General features: G+C 46.8%; 1 protein-coding gene across 9 annotated transcripts in view; it reads left to right on the top strand.

The window, feature by feature from the left end:
- Positions 1–19,696, top strand: part of Fnbp1 (formin binding protein 1) — a 119,014-nt gene that overhangs the window by 74,312 nt on the left and 25,006 nt on the right. For 4 of the 9 annotated variants that reach the window (XM_031369730.1, XM_031369739.1, XM_031369733.1 and 1 more), the window contains exons 7-10: positions 12,002–12,130; positions 15,017–15,163; positions 16,773–16,967; positions 17,871–18,053. In XM_031369730.1, coding sequence (XP_031225590.1) covers positions 12,002–12,130; positions 15,017–15,163; positions 16,773–16,967; positions 17,871–18,053 — 654 coding nt within the window. The remainder of the gene's footprint in view (positions 1–12,001; positions 12,131–15,016; positions 15,164–16,772; positions 16,968–17,870; positions 18,054–19,696) is intronic. The other 5 variants (XM_031369736.1, XM_031369735.1, XM_031369734.1 and 2 more) reach the window with 2 other exon arrangements.

Genomic DNA, 19,696 nt, shown 5'->3' with positions numbered 1-19,696 from the left:
ATTTGAACTCATGACCTTCCGAAGAGCAGTCGGTGCTCTTCCCTGCTGAGCCATCTCACCAGCCCCTCTTGTTTTGTTTTCAAGACAGGGTTTCTCTGTGTGGCCCTGGCTGTCCTGGAACTCACTCTGTAAACCAAGCTGGCCTCAAACTCAGAGATCTGCCTGTCTCTGCCTTCCAAGTTCAGACCAAAGTGTGGCACCACTGTCCAGCTGTATCAAGCAGTCTTCATTAGATGCTTGTTGTGACTTAGACAATAAAGGACAATGGCTGTCACCAGAAAAGTTCAGATTAACTTTCAAAATGGAGCAAAGGTAGACTAGCCTAGTTGGTGAGTTCGGGGCTAGTGACAGGCTGTCAATAATGTGGCTGGTGCCTGAGGAGCAATACTCTGGGCTCCAGCTCAAGTGCATGCACATGTACATGTACCCACCAACACATGCATGTGTGCACACACACACATGTGCACACACCAAAAAGAAAAAAAAAGAGGAAGCATGTTTGCATTGGCTTGGTTTTGTGTCAGCTTGACTCAGTTAGTATCCTCAGAGAAGAGGGAGCCTCCCTTGAGGAAATGCCTCCATGAGATCCCACTGTAAGGCATTTTCTCAATTATGTGATCAGTGAGAGAGGGCCCAGCCCACTGTGGGTAGTGCCATCCCTGGGCTGGTGGTCCTGGGTAGGCTGAGCCAGCCAGTAAGCAGCACCTCTCCACCTCCATGGCCTCTGCATCAGCTCCTACCCTGTGTGAGTTCCAGCTCTGACTTCCTTAGATGATGGACAGCAATGTGGAAGCATAAATCAAATAAACCCTTTCCTCCCCAGCTTGCTTTGGTCATGGTGTTTCACTGCAGCCTAGAAACTCTAAGACAATGTTGTTCTTGTTTCTGTGTGAGCAGGACTGTGTGTGAGCCTCCCTTAGGGTGTTTCTTTCCTAAAGCTGCATTTACAAACCATTTAAGTGTCTCTACAGTGACTGTGAGAAGCAAATGCAGCATTATGTTAACCCTGATGGCAGACTGCCCTAGACCTTCACCTTCAGCCAGAGCATCCATGCAATGGGTGTTAGGAGCTTTGTGAGCCCTGGACGGAGCTGTTTATGGAGAGAAGGTGGAGGGAGTGGAGTGGAGGGGTGTAGCACACCTTTAGTTCCAGCCTTCAGGAGACAGAGGCAGGTGGGTCTCTGCGAGTTCAAGGCCAGCCTGGTCTCCATGGAAAGTTCCAGGCTAGCCAGGGCTACATAGTGAGATATCAGTTTCAAACATCCCATAATGAAACACTCGAGTCTACTGCAATGGCGGTGTAGAAGCCAGCGGGGCCATATGGTCTCGTCCTGGGGACCGTGACTCATCACCTCTGCGCATATGAGCTCATACCAAGACTGTTTCCACAGTCTCCTCTCTGGACATGAGATGGCTACACACAGCCTGGGCCACTCAGGGGAAGCTGCTTCCCCCTTGAGTTCACAGATATTTTGAATTCTACTTTGGGTAACTGGGGTATGGGGCAACAGAAAGCCTTTTATAGCCCTGCTTAGCAAGTGAATGGCCTCCGGATGGAGATCCTGGTCTCATTTGCTATCTTTCTGTTTTGGGGTTTTTGTTTTCTTTTCTCCTATTTCAATGACTGTGCACCAGAGTAACCCGCAGTCCTGGGGCTGGAACACTGTAAGATGAAAAAAAAAACTTGAGGAAATTGCTGGAATAGTTCAGGCATATTTCTTTGGTTAACTTATTTTGAAGTTTTTCTGTTTTGTATTTTCACTGCCTCATAATTTATCCCAGACAGACTGCGTTGTTTTGGCAAGCACTCGGCCTAGAAGTTTCCAACACCAGCTCCCAGCACTCTGACTGAATAGGAATTGTCTCTTAGTTTTGAAGTTGAAAATGTATTCTAGATGCAACCCTTTGCTGGAAAAGTTCAACAATGCCACTTATACCACCACATGGCAGGACAAAGACTGGCTTCTTCTCCGTTGTTTCTGCCCCTCCCCCTCTGCTGGCTTCACAGAGCTGGTCCTCAGAGGCAAACTTGCCACTCCAACATCTGACTCCTCAGGCGGTTAGTGCTAGAATTTACATGCACTCACCATTGGGACAAAAGAAGATATTCCTTAATAATGCAGTTAGGCTATAAATATCGTTTCATGCCGGTTGATTAGCATTGAGGTACAGCTCCACCCCCACTGCCACCCCCACCCAAGGTTTCTCTGGCTGACCTCGCTCTGTAGACCAGACTGGCCTTACACTCACGGAGATACACCCTTCTCTGGCTCCTGAGTGCTGGGATGAAAGGCATGTGCCAGCACGGCTAGATTGAGGTACAGCTTTTTTGTGTGTGTGAGATTTAGTCCCCAGTTAAGTGTACAAAGGGTATGCTTTAGGAGCTGGAGGGATGGCTCATCAGTTAAGAACGCTTGCTGCTCTTGCAGAGGAAACAAATTCGTTTCCTACCACCCACACCTGAAGGCTCACAACCATCTACAATTCCAGCTCCAGGGCATCTGACTCTCTTCTGGCTTCCACAGACAACTGCACTCACTTGCTCTCCCCCTCACACACACAATTAAAAATACATCTTAAAAATATAGTTTTGAGGGGCTGGTGAGATGGCTCAGTGGTTAAGAGCACTGACTGCTCTTCTGAAAGTCCTGAGTTCAAATCCCAGCAACCACATGGTGGCTCACAACCATCTGTAATGAGATCTGACACCCTCTTCTGGTATGTCTGAAGACAGCTACAGTGTACTTACATCTAACAGTAAAAAAATCTTTAAAAAAAAAAAAATATATATATATATATATATATAATGTGTGTGTGTATATATATATATATACATATATATATAGAGAGAGAGAGTTTTGAAGTCTTTAAGACATTATACAAAGCAATGAAGCTTTCATTTCTTTTCATTAAATATTCTTTTCATCATTATTATTGTTGTTATTCTGAGACATGGTCTTACGAACTCAGTTATGTAGACCAGGCTAGCCTTAAACGCACAGAGATTCTCTTGTTTCTGCTTCCTGGGTACCAGGATTAAAGGTGTGTTACATCACACGTGGCTTACATTATTCTTTTTGAACCAGGTTGGACATTGGGTTCTGTTTATCTAGTTCCTTATTGGTACAGAGACTGATCCTAATGTTTGTACGCTCGAAGCAGGCATGGAGCCAAATCCCAGCCCTAGTTCCCAGTTATCGGTTCAGATTACTAGCTGTTGGAAAAAGCCACAGCACTACCTAGCTCTTCCCTTTTTGTTTGTTTGGTTTGGTTTGTTGTTGGTCTGTTTGTTGAGACAGAGTTTCAACAAATCTCCCAAATGCCGGATTATAGGAGTGTTCTACTCTAGGCCTGGCTTGTAGGGTACCTGTTGTGAACATTTTAAAGGGTTTGGGGACTGAATAGGCAACTGAGTCCTTAAAGGGCTTGCCTAGCAGCCAGGATGGCTCTGCTAAAACAGTGTGATAGTACAAGCTGCCTGTCTCAGCCTGTGGGAGGTGCTGTCAGGCAAGCCCAATGGTGAAGATCATTTTCAGCTACACAAGGAGCTGGAGGCCAGTCTAGGCAGTCAAGGCAGTCTGCCGCGAAAATAAAAATAAGTAAATAAGCAATCAAATCAATCAAATGGCTTCCTAAGTGTTCACAATTGCTTGCTGGCCAGAGACTGGGCGAGAGTCAGCCCCTAAGCATCAGCTTTCGCTTGGTTAGGGTTTCCTGGGATCCGCTGTGGGTTTGTATCTTTTGATGTAAAAGTGCCTAGAAAACAGGTAATACCGTGCTGTGATACTAACACCCTATTACATTATTAATATCTGGTGGCCTGCATGTCCTGCTCTCTTTCCTGGCCGCGTCTGACAGACAGACAGGCTCTCGGCAGATGGAATGGGCAGGGATGTGCTACTTTATAAACTATACAAACTGTAAGTTTAATGTTGGCTACAGTGGTGCATGTCTGTGATCCCAGCACTCCAGACACTGAGTCTGGAGGATTACTGTGAATCTGAGGCTTGTCTGGGGGCCAGTAAGGAGTTCCAGGCCAGCTAGAACTCTGGTGTGAGGTCTTATTTAAATAGAACACAACAGACATAAGAAAAAAATCTTGTAAACAAGTTATTTTCAGCAACCAGATTTTGTTGTTGTTGTTGTTGTTTTGGTTTTCCCAAGAAAAAGAATGCAGGGTGGAGAAAGGCTAACTGACCCACACTATTACAGTTCTAAGTTTACCTTTCTCTTGGCACAAAGAATTTGAGGAGTGCCAGAATCTAGAGACCCCGCTGGGTTTCCCCAGGGCCTTCCTTGCAGGGATGTCAGGCCCATCTGCCAGTTCCAGGGACAGTCTGCCAAGCATTGCAGATTCCAAGCAGCCTGTGTGGATACACCATGGAGCCCTCATCGATGCAGGGGAATGAAGGACAGGGCGAGTCTCCTCCTCTTGCAATGTAAAACATAGCCCAGGCCTTCCTGAAGAACCCATGCAAGGAAACGTTGAGAAGCCAGTGCTCTGACCACTGGGATTCCTAAGGTGGTCTTTGCTGATTCCCCCAAACCCCAAACTTTTGGTAATAAAAGATAGGGTTCTTGGGCTAGAGAGGTGGCTAAGCAGTTAAGAGCACTGACTACTCTTCCGAAGGCTCTGTGTTCAAATCCCAGCCGCCACATGTTGGCTCACAACCATCCGTAGTGAGATCTAATGCCCTCTTCTGGGATGTCTGAAAACAGCTACAGTGTACTTACATATAATAAATAAATCTTTAGGGAAAAAAAAGATAGGGTTCTTATAATTTTTTGGATTTATTTAGTTTTTGTTGTAGTGGTTGTTTTTTGTTTTGTTTTGTGTTTTGTTTGGTTTTTCATGACAGGGTTTTCCTGCCTCCTCCTGAAACTAGCTCTGTAGACCAAGCTGACCTCAAACTCAGAGACCAGATCCATCTGCCTCTACCACCACCCAGCTGAATTTTTTTAAAAAAAATTCTGTATTTTCATTGTATGTGTGTGAGTGTTTTGCCTACATGTGTAGGTCATGGAAGCCAGGAAAGAGCGTTGAATCACCTGGAATACCGTGAGTTAGGGATGGCTGTGAGCTGTCGTGTGGGATGCTGGGAACTCAGGTCCTCTGCAAGAGCAGAGAATGTTTTGTACTTTGAAACAGGGTCTCACTATGTAGCCCTAGCAGTCCTGAAACTCACACTGTAGACCAGCTGGCCTTGAACTCACAGACATCCCCCTACCTCTGCTTCTTGAGTTCTGGGATTAAAATCATGCACCACAGCTGGGCAGTGGTGGCGCACACCTTTAGTCCCAGCACTTGGGAGGCAGAGGCAGGCGGATTTCTGAGTTCAAGGCCAGCCTGGTCTACAGAGTGAGTTCCAGGACAGCCAGGAATACACAGAGAAACCCTGTCTTGAAAACCACCCCCCCCCAAAAAATTGTGCACCACAGTGCACCCAGCTCACTTCTATTCCTAATATCCTGTATCCAAGCAAACAAGAAACACTGAACATTGCCTGGCTGTCCCCTTTGCTTCCTGGTATCACAGGTGCCATGGGACCACAGATGAGAAGGTGCAGCTTAGGTAGGTTCTGTTACTCACCATGAGTTGGTGACAAAGTACTCAAGGTCATCATGAGACAGGAAAAGGTCAAGGTCCTGAGGGTGGCCATGGGCATAAAAAGAGTTTTGATTGATTGGCGTTTTGCTGTCTCCAAGACTGCCAAGTCTGGTTGAAGGTCAGTGCGCCACTTTTTTGACCTCACTAAAGTCACATGGAAGATAGTCTTCCCTGAGCGAGGGATACATGGGCCCTCTGCCGTCCCAGCATGCACTGCAAACGGAACCCAAAGCTGGGAGAGGACTACCCGTTTACTCTATTCACTGTGGTCCAAAGCTTTACCTCATTATCCTGTGTATGTATATATTTGTGTGATCATGAACATGGAGGACAAAAAGACGACCCTTGGGTGTTGGTTCTCTCCTTCCTTTATGTGAGACCCTGGAATAGACCTCGGGCGTCAGGCTCAGCAACTAGCGCCTTTACCCACCAAGCCATCTTGCCAGCCCCTTCCCCATACTTTAAGATTCCAGAAACTCTCAGAAAAAAATTTCTGCACTTTTGTGGAAGTGTTTTTTCCTGCAGTGAGTTGTTGATATCCTTGAAGGAGTGTTAGTCAATTGGTGAGAGGTGAGAAGAATTTGTAGCCCAGCTCCCTCAATTTTTGAAGGGTTGGTTGTGTGGTGTGCTCTCAGACGTTGTCATGGAAAGAAATTAAGACTTTTTTGTTGATGGGGCTAGCTGAACCCTTCTATTGAACCAGCTCCTAGGTATCATAGCTTCACTGAGTCTCGGAGCTAGAGAGAGCAGTGCTTCTCAACCTTCCTGATGCTTTGCCCCTTTAATACAGTGCCTCATGTTGTGGCAACCCCCAGTCACAAAGTTATCACTCCATAACCGTAATTTTGCAGCTGTTATGAAGTGTAATGTAAATATCTGACGTGTAGGCTATCTGATATTGCACCACGGCTATAGAGGATCAGAGCCCATGCATGGCTACCAAACAGTCACTGTGGCTGTGGCTCACCTTTTCTGGTACAAATTGGCTTTGGGAAATGCTTGGGACATCTCCCCTTCCAGCCACTGAGCAGTTTGTTATCACATGCAACCTACTTTTTATCACACCACAATGTGGCCAGAAAAGGATTCTATTGTCTCATAGAACAAAAGAAGATAGCTGTTGGTGAGGTACCCTTTTCAATTTACTTCAAACCCAGCCAGGTACAATGGCATACATACACCTTTAATCCCAGAACTCAGGAGGCAGAAGCAGACCTCTGAGTTTGAGGCCCACCTAGTTTACATAGTAAAACCCTGTCTTAAAAAGCAATCTAGGAGCCGGGTAGTGGTGGCGCACGCCTTTAATCCCAGCACTGGGGAGGCAGAGACAGGCGGATTTCTGAGTTCAAGGCCAGCCTGGTCTACAGAGTGAGTTCCAGGACAGCCAGGGCTATACAGAGAAACCCTGTCTCAGGGAAAAAAAAAAAAAAAAAAAAAAGAGCAATCTAGGGCTGGAAAGATGGCTCAGAGGTCAAGAGCACTGAATGCTCTTCCAGAGATCCTGAGTTCAATTCCCAGCAACCACATGGTGGCTCACAACCATCTGTAATGTGATCTGATATCTTCTTCTGGCCTGCAGCTGTACATGCAGAAAGAGCATTCACACATTAAATAAATAAATCATTAAAGAACAATCTAATAATATTTAATCTTGTCACTCACATGCTCAGGCCATATGTATATGGGCTCTTGAAAGCCGTACACAGACATGAAGAAGAGCAAACCTGACATGTTTTCTTAGCGCACCCTGCATTCCTGGCTAATGACGGTAGGGACAGAGACCATGCTGTCATTTTCTGATGAGGAAAGAAAATCACATTGGATTAACCAGGTAGTAGTCAACTCTCTTTGAAGAATATGAGATGAGATGACCAAATGGAAGATGGTCATTCTATCTTTAGCAGCACAGAGCACTGGGCTGCAGCGCTTCTTCCGGTTCACAATGGCCCTCTGACCTTTTCATCCAAAGGCTTCACTCCTATACCGAGGCCAGGTGGGGACAGTGTTAAGTGAAATCCTAGGGGGTTAGAGAGATACCTCAGTTGTTAAGAGCACTGGTTGCTTTTGCAAAAGACCCAGGTTTCAGTTCCCAGCCCCGACATAGCAGCTCACAACTATCTGTAACTCTAGATGCAGGGGATTCTGATGCCTTCTGCTGTCCTCCACAGCCATGATACACGCACGTGGTGCACAGACACACATGCAGGCAACACCACACACACATTAAGTAAAAATATTTACTAAAAAAAAAATTTTTTTTTTTTTTTTTTGGTTTTTCGAGACAGGGTTTCTCTCTGTAACCCCGGCTGTCCTGGTACTCACTATGTAGACCAGGCTGGCCTCGAACTCGGAAATCCGCCTGCCTCCGCCTCCCAAGTGCTAGGATTAAAGGCGTGCGCCACCACCGCCCGGCTAAAAAAATTTTTTTTTAAAAAGCAAACCCATGCATGGTAGGGTCCATACCTGGGCTCATTTGGGTTTATTTGGGGGGATTCCCCAGGGTTTCTCAGTAGAATTTTGATCTTTCCAATGGTAACAAGATAACCTGAGTCTCATTCAGTTTGTCTGACTTATGTCCACTGGCAATGTGGGCCTTTTGAGTTGTATAGATCTATTCTGAAACTCTGACTCATTGAAACACACACACATATACACACCACTTCTGTGTGTCTTTGTTCCACAGCAGTGTTGCATGTAAGATGTTCTTAGAATAGGAACTTTATTTTTTAAGCTGTTTAGTTAGTGGTGTGGTTAGGAGAGGAAATTCGGCCTCTGAGATAGATAACCACAGCTTCCCCACTGCCCCCCCCTTTTTTTTTTAGTTTTAGGTTTTAGGTTTTTTTGAGACAAGATCTCTCTGTGTAGCCCTTGCTATCCTGGAACTCTCTTATAGACCAGGCTAGCCTCAAATTCACAGAATTCTTACTGCCTCTGCCTTCCAGTCCTGGGTTAAAAGGGTGTGTGCCACCTATGCCCTACTGACTGTGGCTGATTTTATACAAGTTTACCGAGAGGTAAGCCATCATGATGTTTGGCCTTAGATGCCTGGAGACACCGACTCTTACCTTCAGTCATCCCGACAACCTCCCCACCCCCATTTCCCAAGTGCGGCTTCATGGAGGTGCCTCTGCAGTTTGTCCTGGGGTCCCGAGTGATTTTATCATCACTGCTACATGGGACTCGGGGAAGGATATCCTGAAACTTTAGGTGTTAATAAGCTATAAAAGTGATTCCATGACTGTGTTGAAACATTATGAGGGGTTCAGGGGAGCCAAAGGACAGTGCCAGACAACCCAGACAATGCCATAGCCACAGCTCTTAGCAGTTAAATTGCCATGAGTAGATTTAGACCACAGCCCCCTGTGTGTGTGTAGAGAGCCCTCTGTCTCTTTCTGTGTGTGTGTGTGCGTGTGTGTGTGTGTGTGTGTGTGTGTGTGTGTGTGTGTGTGTTTGACATCCACACATACATATTCTGTTTTAGGACCATTTCTCTGAAGTAAACATGCAACCACTTTCTACTTTATCTGATTGCAGGAATGTTGTATCTGGAGTGGGACCCCTCCCTTCCCCTGTCCTCCCCTCTCTTCCTCTCCCCTGTGAGACTTTCCAAGGAAGGTCTATGAATGAGGCAGAAAATATTTTAGAAGTTTTAGCATACATGGGAATCCCCCTTTTAAAATATTCATGAAGGTGATATAACAGAGGAGTTGGGGAACTCAGGTCAGAGGCCTTGGCAATGCAGGTGGAAGGCAGGCAGAGGACGATGATCAGGATGGCTGCTGTCTGCCATGAGGGGAGGATTTTTGAAGGTAGCTAGGAATGAATATCACAGAGACTTCAGTTAATGCGCTTGGCGGGGGACTCTGTCCGTGGCTTGGTGGAAGGGAAAGCATACGGCCAGGATGGTGACAGGCCGCTAAGACAGACAAAGGGGAAGGATGTGGTCACTGAAACATGCTTGGGTTCGCTGAGAAGAGTCCGTGCCTTCCGGGACTGAGAAGCCCCAAGGAAGAAGGAAACACTTGGAGATGCTAGGTGACATTTGCTCATGAATAGGGAAGAAAATGAAAAAAGCCACCCGGACTGTCCCCTTGGCCTGCCCAGCAAGACTGGGATGTGTGGGGAAAGTAGGACTCTGGTGAAGGTCACCAGGTCAGAAGCCAGTGAGAAACTTGGAGAATAGAAAGTCACCTGAGTGGGCTAGAGACATGTGCCTAGCATGAGCCAGCCCATGGGTTTGATTGACACCCAGAACCCCTCCCCCAAACTGACTCTAAAGAGCACTGGCTGCTCTGTCAGAGAATAGATCTCAGCACCCACATAGTGGCTCACAACCATCTCTGACTCTAGGGGATCCAATGCCGCCTTCTGGCATCCTTGGGCAGTAGCACACACAGTACATTAGTATGTGTGCACACAAAATGGCCATATACGTTTAAAACAAAACTGCCCTGAGGCTCCTGAGGTGGTTAGTGGGTAAGCGCACATCTTAGTTGGGGGTTCACTGCTGTGAAGAGACACCATGACCGAGGAGGCAACTCTTTTTTTTTTTTTTTTTTTTAATTTATGTGTGTGAGTACACTGTACCTGTAAAGATAGTTGTAAGCCTTCATGTGGTTGCTGAGAATTGAATTTTTTTAGGACCTCTGCCTGCTCCAGTCAACCCTGCTTGCTCTGGTTGGCCCTGCTCACTCTGGTCAACTCTGCTCGCTCAGTCCCTGCTCACTCTGGCCCAAAGATTTATTTATTATTATATATAAGTACACTGTAACTGACTTCAGACACACCAGAAGAGGGCGTCAGATCTTATTATGGGTGGTTGTGTGCCACCGTGTGGTTGCTGGGATTTGAACTTAGGACCTTCGGAAGAGCAATCAGTGCTCTTAACCACTGAGCCATCTCTCCAGCCTCAGGCAACTCTTACAGAAGGAAATATTTAATTGGGGCTGGCTTACAGTTCAGGGGTTTAATCTGTTATCATCATGGCAAGAAGCATGGCAGCATGCAGGTAATAGACATGGTGCTGGGGAAGGAGCTGAGGATTCTACATCTTGATCCACGGGTGTCAGAAAGAGACTGTGTAATTCCATACTGGGTGTAGCTCAAACATAGACCTCAAAGCCCACTCCCACAAGGACAAAATTACTCCAAGACCACACCTACTCCAACAAGGCCACACCTCCTAATAGTGCTGTTCCCCGTGGGCCAGGCATCCAAACACATGAGTCTATTGGGACCAAACCTGTTCAAACACACCACAGAGTATTTGCTACTGAGCCTGACAGACGCCTATGGTGAAAGGAGAGACCCAACTCCCACAAGTCTTCCCACCTCCACGTGTGTGCCATGCCATGTTCATGCACACACACACTCACACACTCACACTCATAAACAAAATAAATAACATTTAAAGGTCAGGAGAATAGGAGGGAGGATTTTGGTTTACAAGACCAAGGTACATTATGTACATGTATAAAGTTGTCAAAGAATGATAAAAAACATTATTAAAAAATAATACATGTAAGAAAAATACCAAAACCCAAAACAAAGCAAAAAACCAACCTCACCAGAGCTGTGCCAGGCAGTAGGCAGACATGGCAGGCAGCTTTGGTCTTTGTATTCGTATCTGAGCAAGCCCTCTTTCTGGCCCTGGATCTTCATCCTCTCTGGCATGGGTGCAGGCAGACCAAGCAGCCGAAGCAAGTGAGATGCTCTGTGTCGTGTGAACGTGGAGCCCTTCTAAAAGGGATGTGCTTTTGACTGTGACAACAAGGAGTACAAGGCCTTGAAATAAATTGGAAAAAAGTGTAGATTTGAGACAGTGTTTGGTTTGTTTTTAAGCACCTGCTGACCTGGAGGCATGGCTCAGTGGGAGACTACTGGTCTGCAAGCATGAGGCTCTGGGTTCTTCAGCCAGTCCTCAGTACCACAAAAGGGTTTTGGGTTTTTTTGTTTGTTTTTTTGAGGCAGGGTCTTCCTATGTAACCCTGGCTGTCCTGGAACTCACTCTGTAGTCCAGGCTGGCCTCAGACTCCCAGAGATCCACCTGCCTCAGCCTCCTGAGTGCTGAGGTTAAAGGTATGCACCACCACCACCCAGCCTAAAAAAGTAATTTTTCAGTATATAAAATATAGAAAGTGGCCAGGCGGTGGTGGCACACACCTTTAATCCCAACATGTGGGAGGCAGAGGCAGGCGGATGTCTGAGTTCAAGGCCCCCTGGTCTACAGAGTGAGTTCCCAGACAGCCAGGGCTATACAGAGAAACCCTGTCTCAAAAATCAAAAATAAATAAATAAATAGAGAAAGTGTATCAAGTGATTTGGGCCCTGGTATGCCCTGCTGTAGGCTTTTGTCTATCTGTATAAACAATATTTTCTTACCTTTGCCCCAAGGCACGACAACAAGCTCAGATACGCCAGCAAATGGCAGAGGACAGCAAGGCGGATTACTCCTTAATCCTGCAGAGATTCAACCAGGAGCAGTGGGAGTACTATCACACCCACATCCCCACCATCTTCCAGGTAAGAGCGCCACAGTACTGCCAGATTGTAAAAACAAGATGTTCCAATGTGACAGGGCCTCCCTGTAGCCTGGAAGTCATCTAGACTTGGCCTCCTGGTATCATGAGTATGCATGACCACGTCTGGCTTCCCAAGTGTCCACTGACTCTGTACACGTGCATGCATAAGTCAGAGGTCAACTTGTAAGGAGTTTCCCAGAAGCCGCATGGGTGACTTTGCTACTGCCTTCATCTCCAGCCCCAGGGGATCTGCTATCCTCTTTGGCACCTTTGTGAACATCTGCACACACATAGAATACATAAACTCACACACACACACACACACACACACACACACACACACACACACATACACAAATGATGAATCTTAAAATCTTAGAGTAAGGTGGCTGGCCAGCAAACCCCATGGATTCTCCTATTTTGGGTACCCTTGTATAGGGCTTACAGGTGAGTCCCACACACCCAGCTTTTTATAGAGGTTCCAGGTATTAATCTCAGGTCCTCATGCCTGCAAGGCAAGTGGAGCCATCTCCCAGGGCCCCCCACCCACCCCCTACTGAGTCGTTTCCTCTTAGCTTGTAGATCAAGCTATGGGCAGCAATAAGAATGAAGCTGTGGGCTGGAGAGATGGCTCAGTGGTTAAGAGCACGGACTGCTCTTCCAGAGGTCCTGAGTTGGATTCCCAGCAACCACATGGTGGCTCACAATCACCTGAGGGATCTGATACCCTGTTCTGGTGTGTCTGAAGAGAGCAATGGTGTACTCCTGTGTGTAAAACAAATGAATAAATCTTCAAAAAAAAAACCAAAAAACTACAGGCAAGTTGTGGGGCACATGCCTTTAATCCCAGCACTTGGGAGGCAGAGGCAGGTGGATTTCTGAGTTCGAGGTCAGCCTGGCCTACAGAGTGAGTTCCAGGACAGTCAGGGCTACACAGAGAAACCCTGTCTTGAAAAACCAAAAAAAAAAAAAAAAAAAAAAAAAAAAAAGAAAGAAAGAAAAGAAAAGAATGAGGGTACCTGTGTAGACATCCTGGTTTTCATTGCACCCCTGTTTTTATAGGGGCTGAGATTTTACCACTGTGCCTTTTAGATAAGCGCTTCCTCTTTAAAGCATATTCCAGCTACAAGAAACGCCTACCTAGCTTTAGGAGACAAAGCAGCACTCAGAGCTGTGGGATTTGAACAAACAAGTATTGTTCTCCCCAAATTGTTCTCTTTTTTCCTTTTAAAATCTGTGTGTGTGTGTGTGTGTGTGTGTGTGTGTGTGTGTGCGCGAGAGAGAGAGAGAGAGAGAGAGAGAGAGAGAGAGAGAGAGAGAGAGAGAGAGCTCCCGAGCGCTCGCAAGCTCGCACATGCACAGACACAATCTCACTGTGGTCCCCTGGCAGTCCTGAAACTCGCTCTAGTAGACAGGTTGGCCTTGAATTCACAGAGATCCACCTGCCTCTGTCCCCGAGTTCTAGGATAAAGGTTTGTAACACTATGCTGAACCACCTTACTTTGTGGAGGCAGCTCTCTCGTTGATCTGGAGCTTGCCCTTGCAGCTGGGCTGGCCAGCATCCAGTGCTAGAGATCTTCCTATCTCTGCCTCTACAGTGCCAGGCTTATTTGCATACCACCCCACCCAACTCTGACATTTTTGCATGACTCTTGAGGGTTAAACTCAGGTCCTTGTGGCAAGCACTTTACCAACTGAGCCTGGGTCCTATTTATTTATTTATTTATTTATTTATGGTTTTTCCAAGACAGGGTTTCTTTGTGTAGCCCTGGCTGTCCTGGAACTCATTCTGTAGACCAGGCTGGCCTCGAACTCAGAAATCCACCTGCCTCTGCCTCTCAAGTGCTAGGATTAAAGGCATGCACCACAACTGCCCGGCAATGGGTTGTACTTCCTTTCGTTGGTGCTGTGTTAAGATCTCCCCCGAGACCAGCTTCAGGAAGGAAGGGTTCATTGGCTCACAGTTGAGGGTATGGAGCTGGGTATCCTGGCACAGAAATAACTGCAGCTGGAGATGCTGGTCACATGGCATCTGAAACTGGGAAACAAGGAACCATGTATGCTAGAGCTCGGCCTGCTTTCTCCTTGTTTTAATTTTTTTCTATATTTTTATTTTGTGTATTTGAGTGTTTTGTCTTCAGGTATGTGTTCTGTGCACCACATGCATGCAATGCCTGTGTTAGCCAGAAGAGGGCACTAAGCCCCTGGGACTATAGTTACAGATGTTTGTGAGCCCCCATGTGGGTGCTGGGAACCAAACCCAGGTCCTCTGGAAGAATATCCAGTTTTCTAAACCACAGAGCCATCTCTCCAGTCCCCTCTCCATATATATATTATTCATGTGTTTAGTATGTGGTTATATGTAGGGTGGATGCTTGTATCACAGCGCACACAGTGGTCAGAAAACAGACTGGTTTCTCTTTGCTACATGGGTTCTGGGGTTTGCATTTGGGTTATCAAGCTTGATGGCAAGAGCCGACACAGCTGCTGAGGGGTCTTGTGGGCCTGCCTTTTTTTTTTCTAGGCTGGAATCCCAGCACAATGAATAATGAATGACACCCACATTTGGGGTGGGTCATCCCACCTCAGTTAAACTAATCAAGAAACTCCTTCATTGGCATGCCAGAGAGGTTATTTGGTGATTGTAGATCCTGCCAGTTGAAATCAACGTTCCACATCACAGGAGCCTATTACAATACAATACAATACAATTACAATTAGATACAGTTGTGTGAAGGGCTCACTAGGCAAACCCAGCCGTTCATTGATCACAGCACAGCAGGCTGATCTGTGACCATACAATAAATGCAGGGGAGCAATAATCACCCCAAAACAACTACCTGGGTTAGCAGTAGACCATTTTATACACAGTCTAATTTTTTTGCAGAAAATACAAGAGATGGAAGAGAGGCGGATTGTACGCATTGGCGAGTCCATGAAGACGTATGCAGAGGTGGACCGGCAGGTGATACCCATCATTGGGAAGTGCCTGGACGGTATAGTGAAGGCGGCCGAGTCTATTGACCAGAAAAATGTAAGCGTGGTCCCTGGGCTTCTCTTGGAGCCATCATCTCTCTCCTTGTCTAGCAGCACCTCGTTCAGGAACCCTGGGAGTCTAGCAGCACCTAGTTCAGGAACCCTGGGAGCTGCTGGGTGTGGTCTCTGTTCTTTTCCACCTGAAGCCCTCCGTGTTTGGGGTTTAGTTCCCAGTCCTTTCTTGCAAAATGCACTTGCAGGGTTGTCACTTAGTTGAATGGAAGTGTTTTGCTGGGATCAGATGGATTTCTGAAAAGAGGCAAAGCTCCCTGGGACACCTGTGACCCAGCTGCCTGCAGAGTGTAGGATGTTTAACACTGGATGCTGATGCACCCCTCGTTGGATAGTCCATGTCACTTTCAGGTGTTGTCAAAAGTCTCCTGGGAGAGGCAGGCAGATTTCTGAGTTCAAGGCCGGCCTGGTCTACAAAGTGAGTTCCAGGACAGCCAGGACTATACAGAGAAACCCTGTCATGGAAAAAAAAAAAAAGTCCCCTGGGAGACAAAATTATCTTTTGTTTAAAATACCAGCTTGGACCCCTGCATTCCACTTTCTAATGATCTCTGAAAAGAGTTTTGTCAGTCTGGTGTGCTCCACTGCCTTGGAATGTTTTAAATGGTAAATTTCTGTAAGAGAAAGTCCCAGACAATAGCTGGTTTTCTTATGTAGAGTTTTCACTGTAAGATATTTTGCCTCCCATTTCATTAAAACATGCTGGCTTTTTTCTGTTTTGTTTTTCTGAGACAGGGTTTCTCTGTGTAGCCCTGGCTGTTCTGGAACTCACTCTGTAGACCAGGCTGGCCTCAAACTCAGAAATCCACCTGCCTCTGTCCCCCAAGTGCTGGGATTAAAGGCGTGCGCCACCACTGCCCGGCTAAAACATGTTGGCTTTAAGCATCCTTCTGGGGCCTCTGCCAAGTTTGTGAGAAAAAAATTATCAGTGCTCAGAAACAAACAGCATCCTCCCCGTCTCTGACTGTATCCTACAGGCGAGCTTTCTACCTGAGGTGCTCAATCCAATCTCACCTTGACTGAAATTTCTTTTTTCTTCATAATTATGTCACCAGTTTGAGGTCTCTCAGAAAAATTTAAGAGTCTATGTGAAGCTTCCTCCAGTCACCCTGTTTAAGGGTTTAGTGACATGCCATAATCCATGTGAACAAAGGAGGAATCCTTCAAAGGCAAAGCATCATGGGAGGTGGATCTGAGACGTCGAAAGTCTCTTTGGCTTCTACTTAGGCGCAAAACTTTATGAATCAATCTTTCTAGCAATAAACACAGTACTAAGGGGCTGGAGAGATGACTCAGCAGTTAAGAGCACTGACTGCTCTTCCAGAGGTCCTGAGTTCAATTCCCAGCAACCACAAAGTGGCTCACAACCATCTGTAGTGAGATCCAATGTCCTTTTCTGGTGTATCTGAAGAGAGTAAGAGTGTACGCACATATGTAAATAAATCTAAAAACAAAACAAAAACAAACAAACAAAAAACCATAGTGCTAAGAATCACAGTGCTGAGAAACAGTGGGTCTCAATGGGATTTTCTTGGATCAGCCTCAGTATGTATCATCGCTGCTCCAGTGTTGACCTGCATGTCCTATGATTACAGGACTCCCAGCTGGTCGTAGAAGCCTATAAGTCAGGATTTGAGCCACCTGGAGACATTGAATTCGAAGATTACACACAGCCAATGAAACACGCGGTGTCAGACAACAGCCTCTCCAGCTCCAAAGAAGGCAAGCCCGACCTCAAGTTTGGCAGCAAGTCCAGAGGCAAGCTCTGGCCGTTCATCAAGAAAAACAAGGTACTGGTCGTCTGGACCTGTGTGGGCTGAGAGCTACAGGTGTAGAGGCTCAGAGTTTATCTTCTGGTCTTAATCAAACTAAGATCTGAACTTCTAGAAAACAAGAGAGGGCAGTTAGCGTGCTGCGTTCATCTCACGATTCAAACAGTGTCTCTCTGGTGTTGGAGTCTTTGCCATGGCCTCTGTCTTATTGCAGATGCGCTGTCCCAGGACTGGGTCACCCAGACTAACATCACTGACTTCACAGCCCTCTCACTCACTTCCACCCTCCCAGACTGCTGTCATGTGCACCTCTGCTGGGAACAAGGGGACCAAGTCCCATCTAATCAAGCTTGACAGCCTGGCCTTGGTTTTGACACGTTAACCTGTCTCCGTGAACATTTTCCCATTTTCTTTTCGTAGTGTGGTATGTAGGTGCATGGCAGCTAACCCGGCGGCCTAAACCGGATGGAAGGGGCCTTACCGCATTAACCTTAGATCAGACTGATGGTCTGAGTTTCCCAGGACAGGACTGTCCCCCTGTTTTTCCTGAAATCTCGGTGATTTAGACCTCCCCCTTTCCCCATCGAACCGCATTAGTCTAGGTGTGGAGAGGAGACGTTTACCCTCTGGCATAAACTGGTTTTAGAATGACTAACGCGAACCTCAGCTTGCATGTGGCCGCCTGCATGAGCTTTGGGTCATAATCTTCTGCTGTCCTATTGCACACTCACACACCCTTTCCTTCCCACCCCCTCTTTGTGGACCGCATCCTCCATGATTTCTTTTGTACCGTGGCATCGATGTTAATGGTTTGTGTTTTACTTGCTTTGGATCTTGAATATGATTTGATGCTTATTTCTGTTTTGTGTCTTCTTGTTTCTGATTTTTTTTTCTGTCGTCATTCCACCCCCTCACATGTAGCTTATGTCCCTTTTAACATCCCCCCATCAGCCTCCCCCTCCTCCCCCTGCCTCTGCCTCACCCTCTGCTGTTCCCAACGGCCCCCAGTCTCCCAAGCAGCAAAAGGAACCCCTCTCCCACCGCTTCAACGAGTTCATGACCTCCAAACCCAAAATCCACTGCTTCCGGAGCCTAAAGCGTGGGGTAAGTTCCGCTCTGGATCCGAATCCTGCGTCTCCCGCGCACCGTGTTGCATGTCTCATTCTGCATATTTTACTTTGTGAATGGACCCAGTGTGTTTCCCTGTAACATTTAGAGGGAGAGAGAGCTCGAGCCTAGGCTCCCAGAGAGCAAAAGAGTGGCAGAAAGGGAGGAAGGAAGAGGGCTGTGCTGACGGGAGTGAGGAGGAGAGAGCCAGCAGGCCTGAGGTCTTTGACTCTCTAGTCCATTTTGGAAGCATTCCACACTTCCCCTTCAGAGATTCAAAGTTATTCATTTCCCTTCTTGGTCTCTCCAACTCTGACTTGGTCTCTCAGACAATGTAAAGATGAGGAAGTGGAAGCTACTGGACAGTCAGAAAGTCTGTGCTGACTAATTACAGAGAGGGATGCAGCACAGGCTCTGCTGTCCAAATGACGCCATGGTGAGGAGGAAGGAAGCTGACCAGGCCTATGGGTTCTCTTGAGAAGTTAAGGGGTGATGAGAGAATACCTCTCAAACCTGCATCTCTCTGCAAAGGGAGAAGGGACAACAGCAGCACATTCATCAAGGCCCTCCTCCCCCATTCGGTTCCCACCCTTCTTGGCCGTGAAGCCAGTGAGCTAGTGGAAGCTGTGGAGGTGGGACATAAGAGTCAGCTCACATGGTCTGGTGCTCTGTGGCACCCAAGTTCAGGGAACAGTATCTTAGAATGAGGTTGTTGTTAAGACCCAAGTTTGTGATCAGGTGTAACGTTTCACGATCTGTCCTCCCAGCCTTCAGAGGATCAGAAGTTCAGAGACATCCTTAGCTACAGAACAAGTTCCAAGCCATCCTGGGCTATATGAGATTCTGTCTCAAAACAAACAGGCAAACAAAAAAGCCCTCCAGTTTGTAACCAAACATGAACCTCTATAGAAGTTGGGCAGCCATCCAGTGTAGATACCAGCTTAGCTTAATAGGAAAAGGCTGGAGGAAGGTAATTTGTGACCTCCCAAGTAAAACTTAGTGAGCATCCTCTAGTTGTATTTATCCTAGCAGTTAGGCGGCTGAGTCAGGAAAACGTTAAGTTTAAATCTAGTTTGGGCTACATGTCTCTCCAGGCTAGCCAGGGATAAAAAATGAGGCCCTGCCTCAAACAAACAGACAAAAAGTCTATAGCCGAATGGTCAGTGCCTCACGAACCTGCAGGTCCTGCCTATGGAGTTCCCCTGCAGATGTAGCTGGGTACCTTCCTTCTGGGATCTCCAAGCATCCAAGTGGTTGAACATTGAGACACTTCTTTCTTTTCTTTTTTGGAGACAATCTCTACATGTAAGCCTGCCTGTCCTGAAACTCCCTCTGTAGCCCAGGCTGGCCTAGAGCCTCCCTGGAGTGCTGAGATTAAAGTCATGTGCCACTATAGCCAGCTGGAGACACTTCAGTATAGTCCCTGGGAGCTCAGTTATCCCAAGTTGGGTACCAGACCTTGGGCTGATCAACAGCATTCTTGCAAATGGAAAGTTCCCAAGTTTTGTGTTTTCTACCCCACTGGCCTCTGGCATGGGAAGAGATTCCAAACTGTGACTAATTAGATGAGTGTCTGTCTCAGATCCATCCGCTGGTGGATTTCATTATCTGTAGCGTCCCAATACTGAGAGACGCTTCGT

This window comes from Mastomys coucha, unplaced genomic scaffold (assembly GCF_008632895.1).
Source record: "Mastomys coucha isolate ucsf_1 unplaced genomic scaffold, UCSF_Mcou_1 pScaffold15, whole genome shotgun sequence".
Lineage (NCBI taxonomy): Eukaryota > Metazoa > Chordata > Mammalia > Rodentia > Muridae > Mastomys > Mastomys coucha.
Note: the sequence above shows the minus strand (reverse complement) of the source record. Positions and strands in the feature narration are given on the sequence as shown.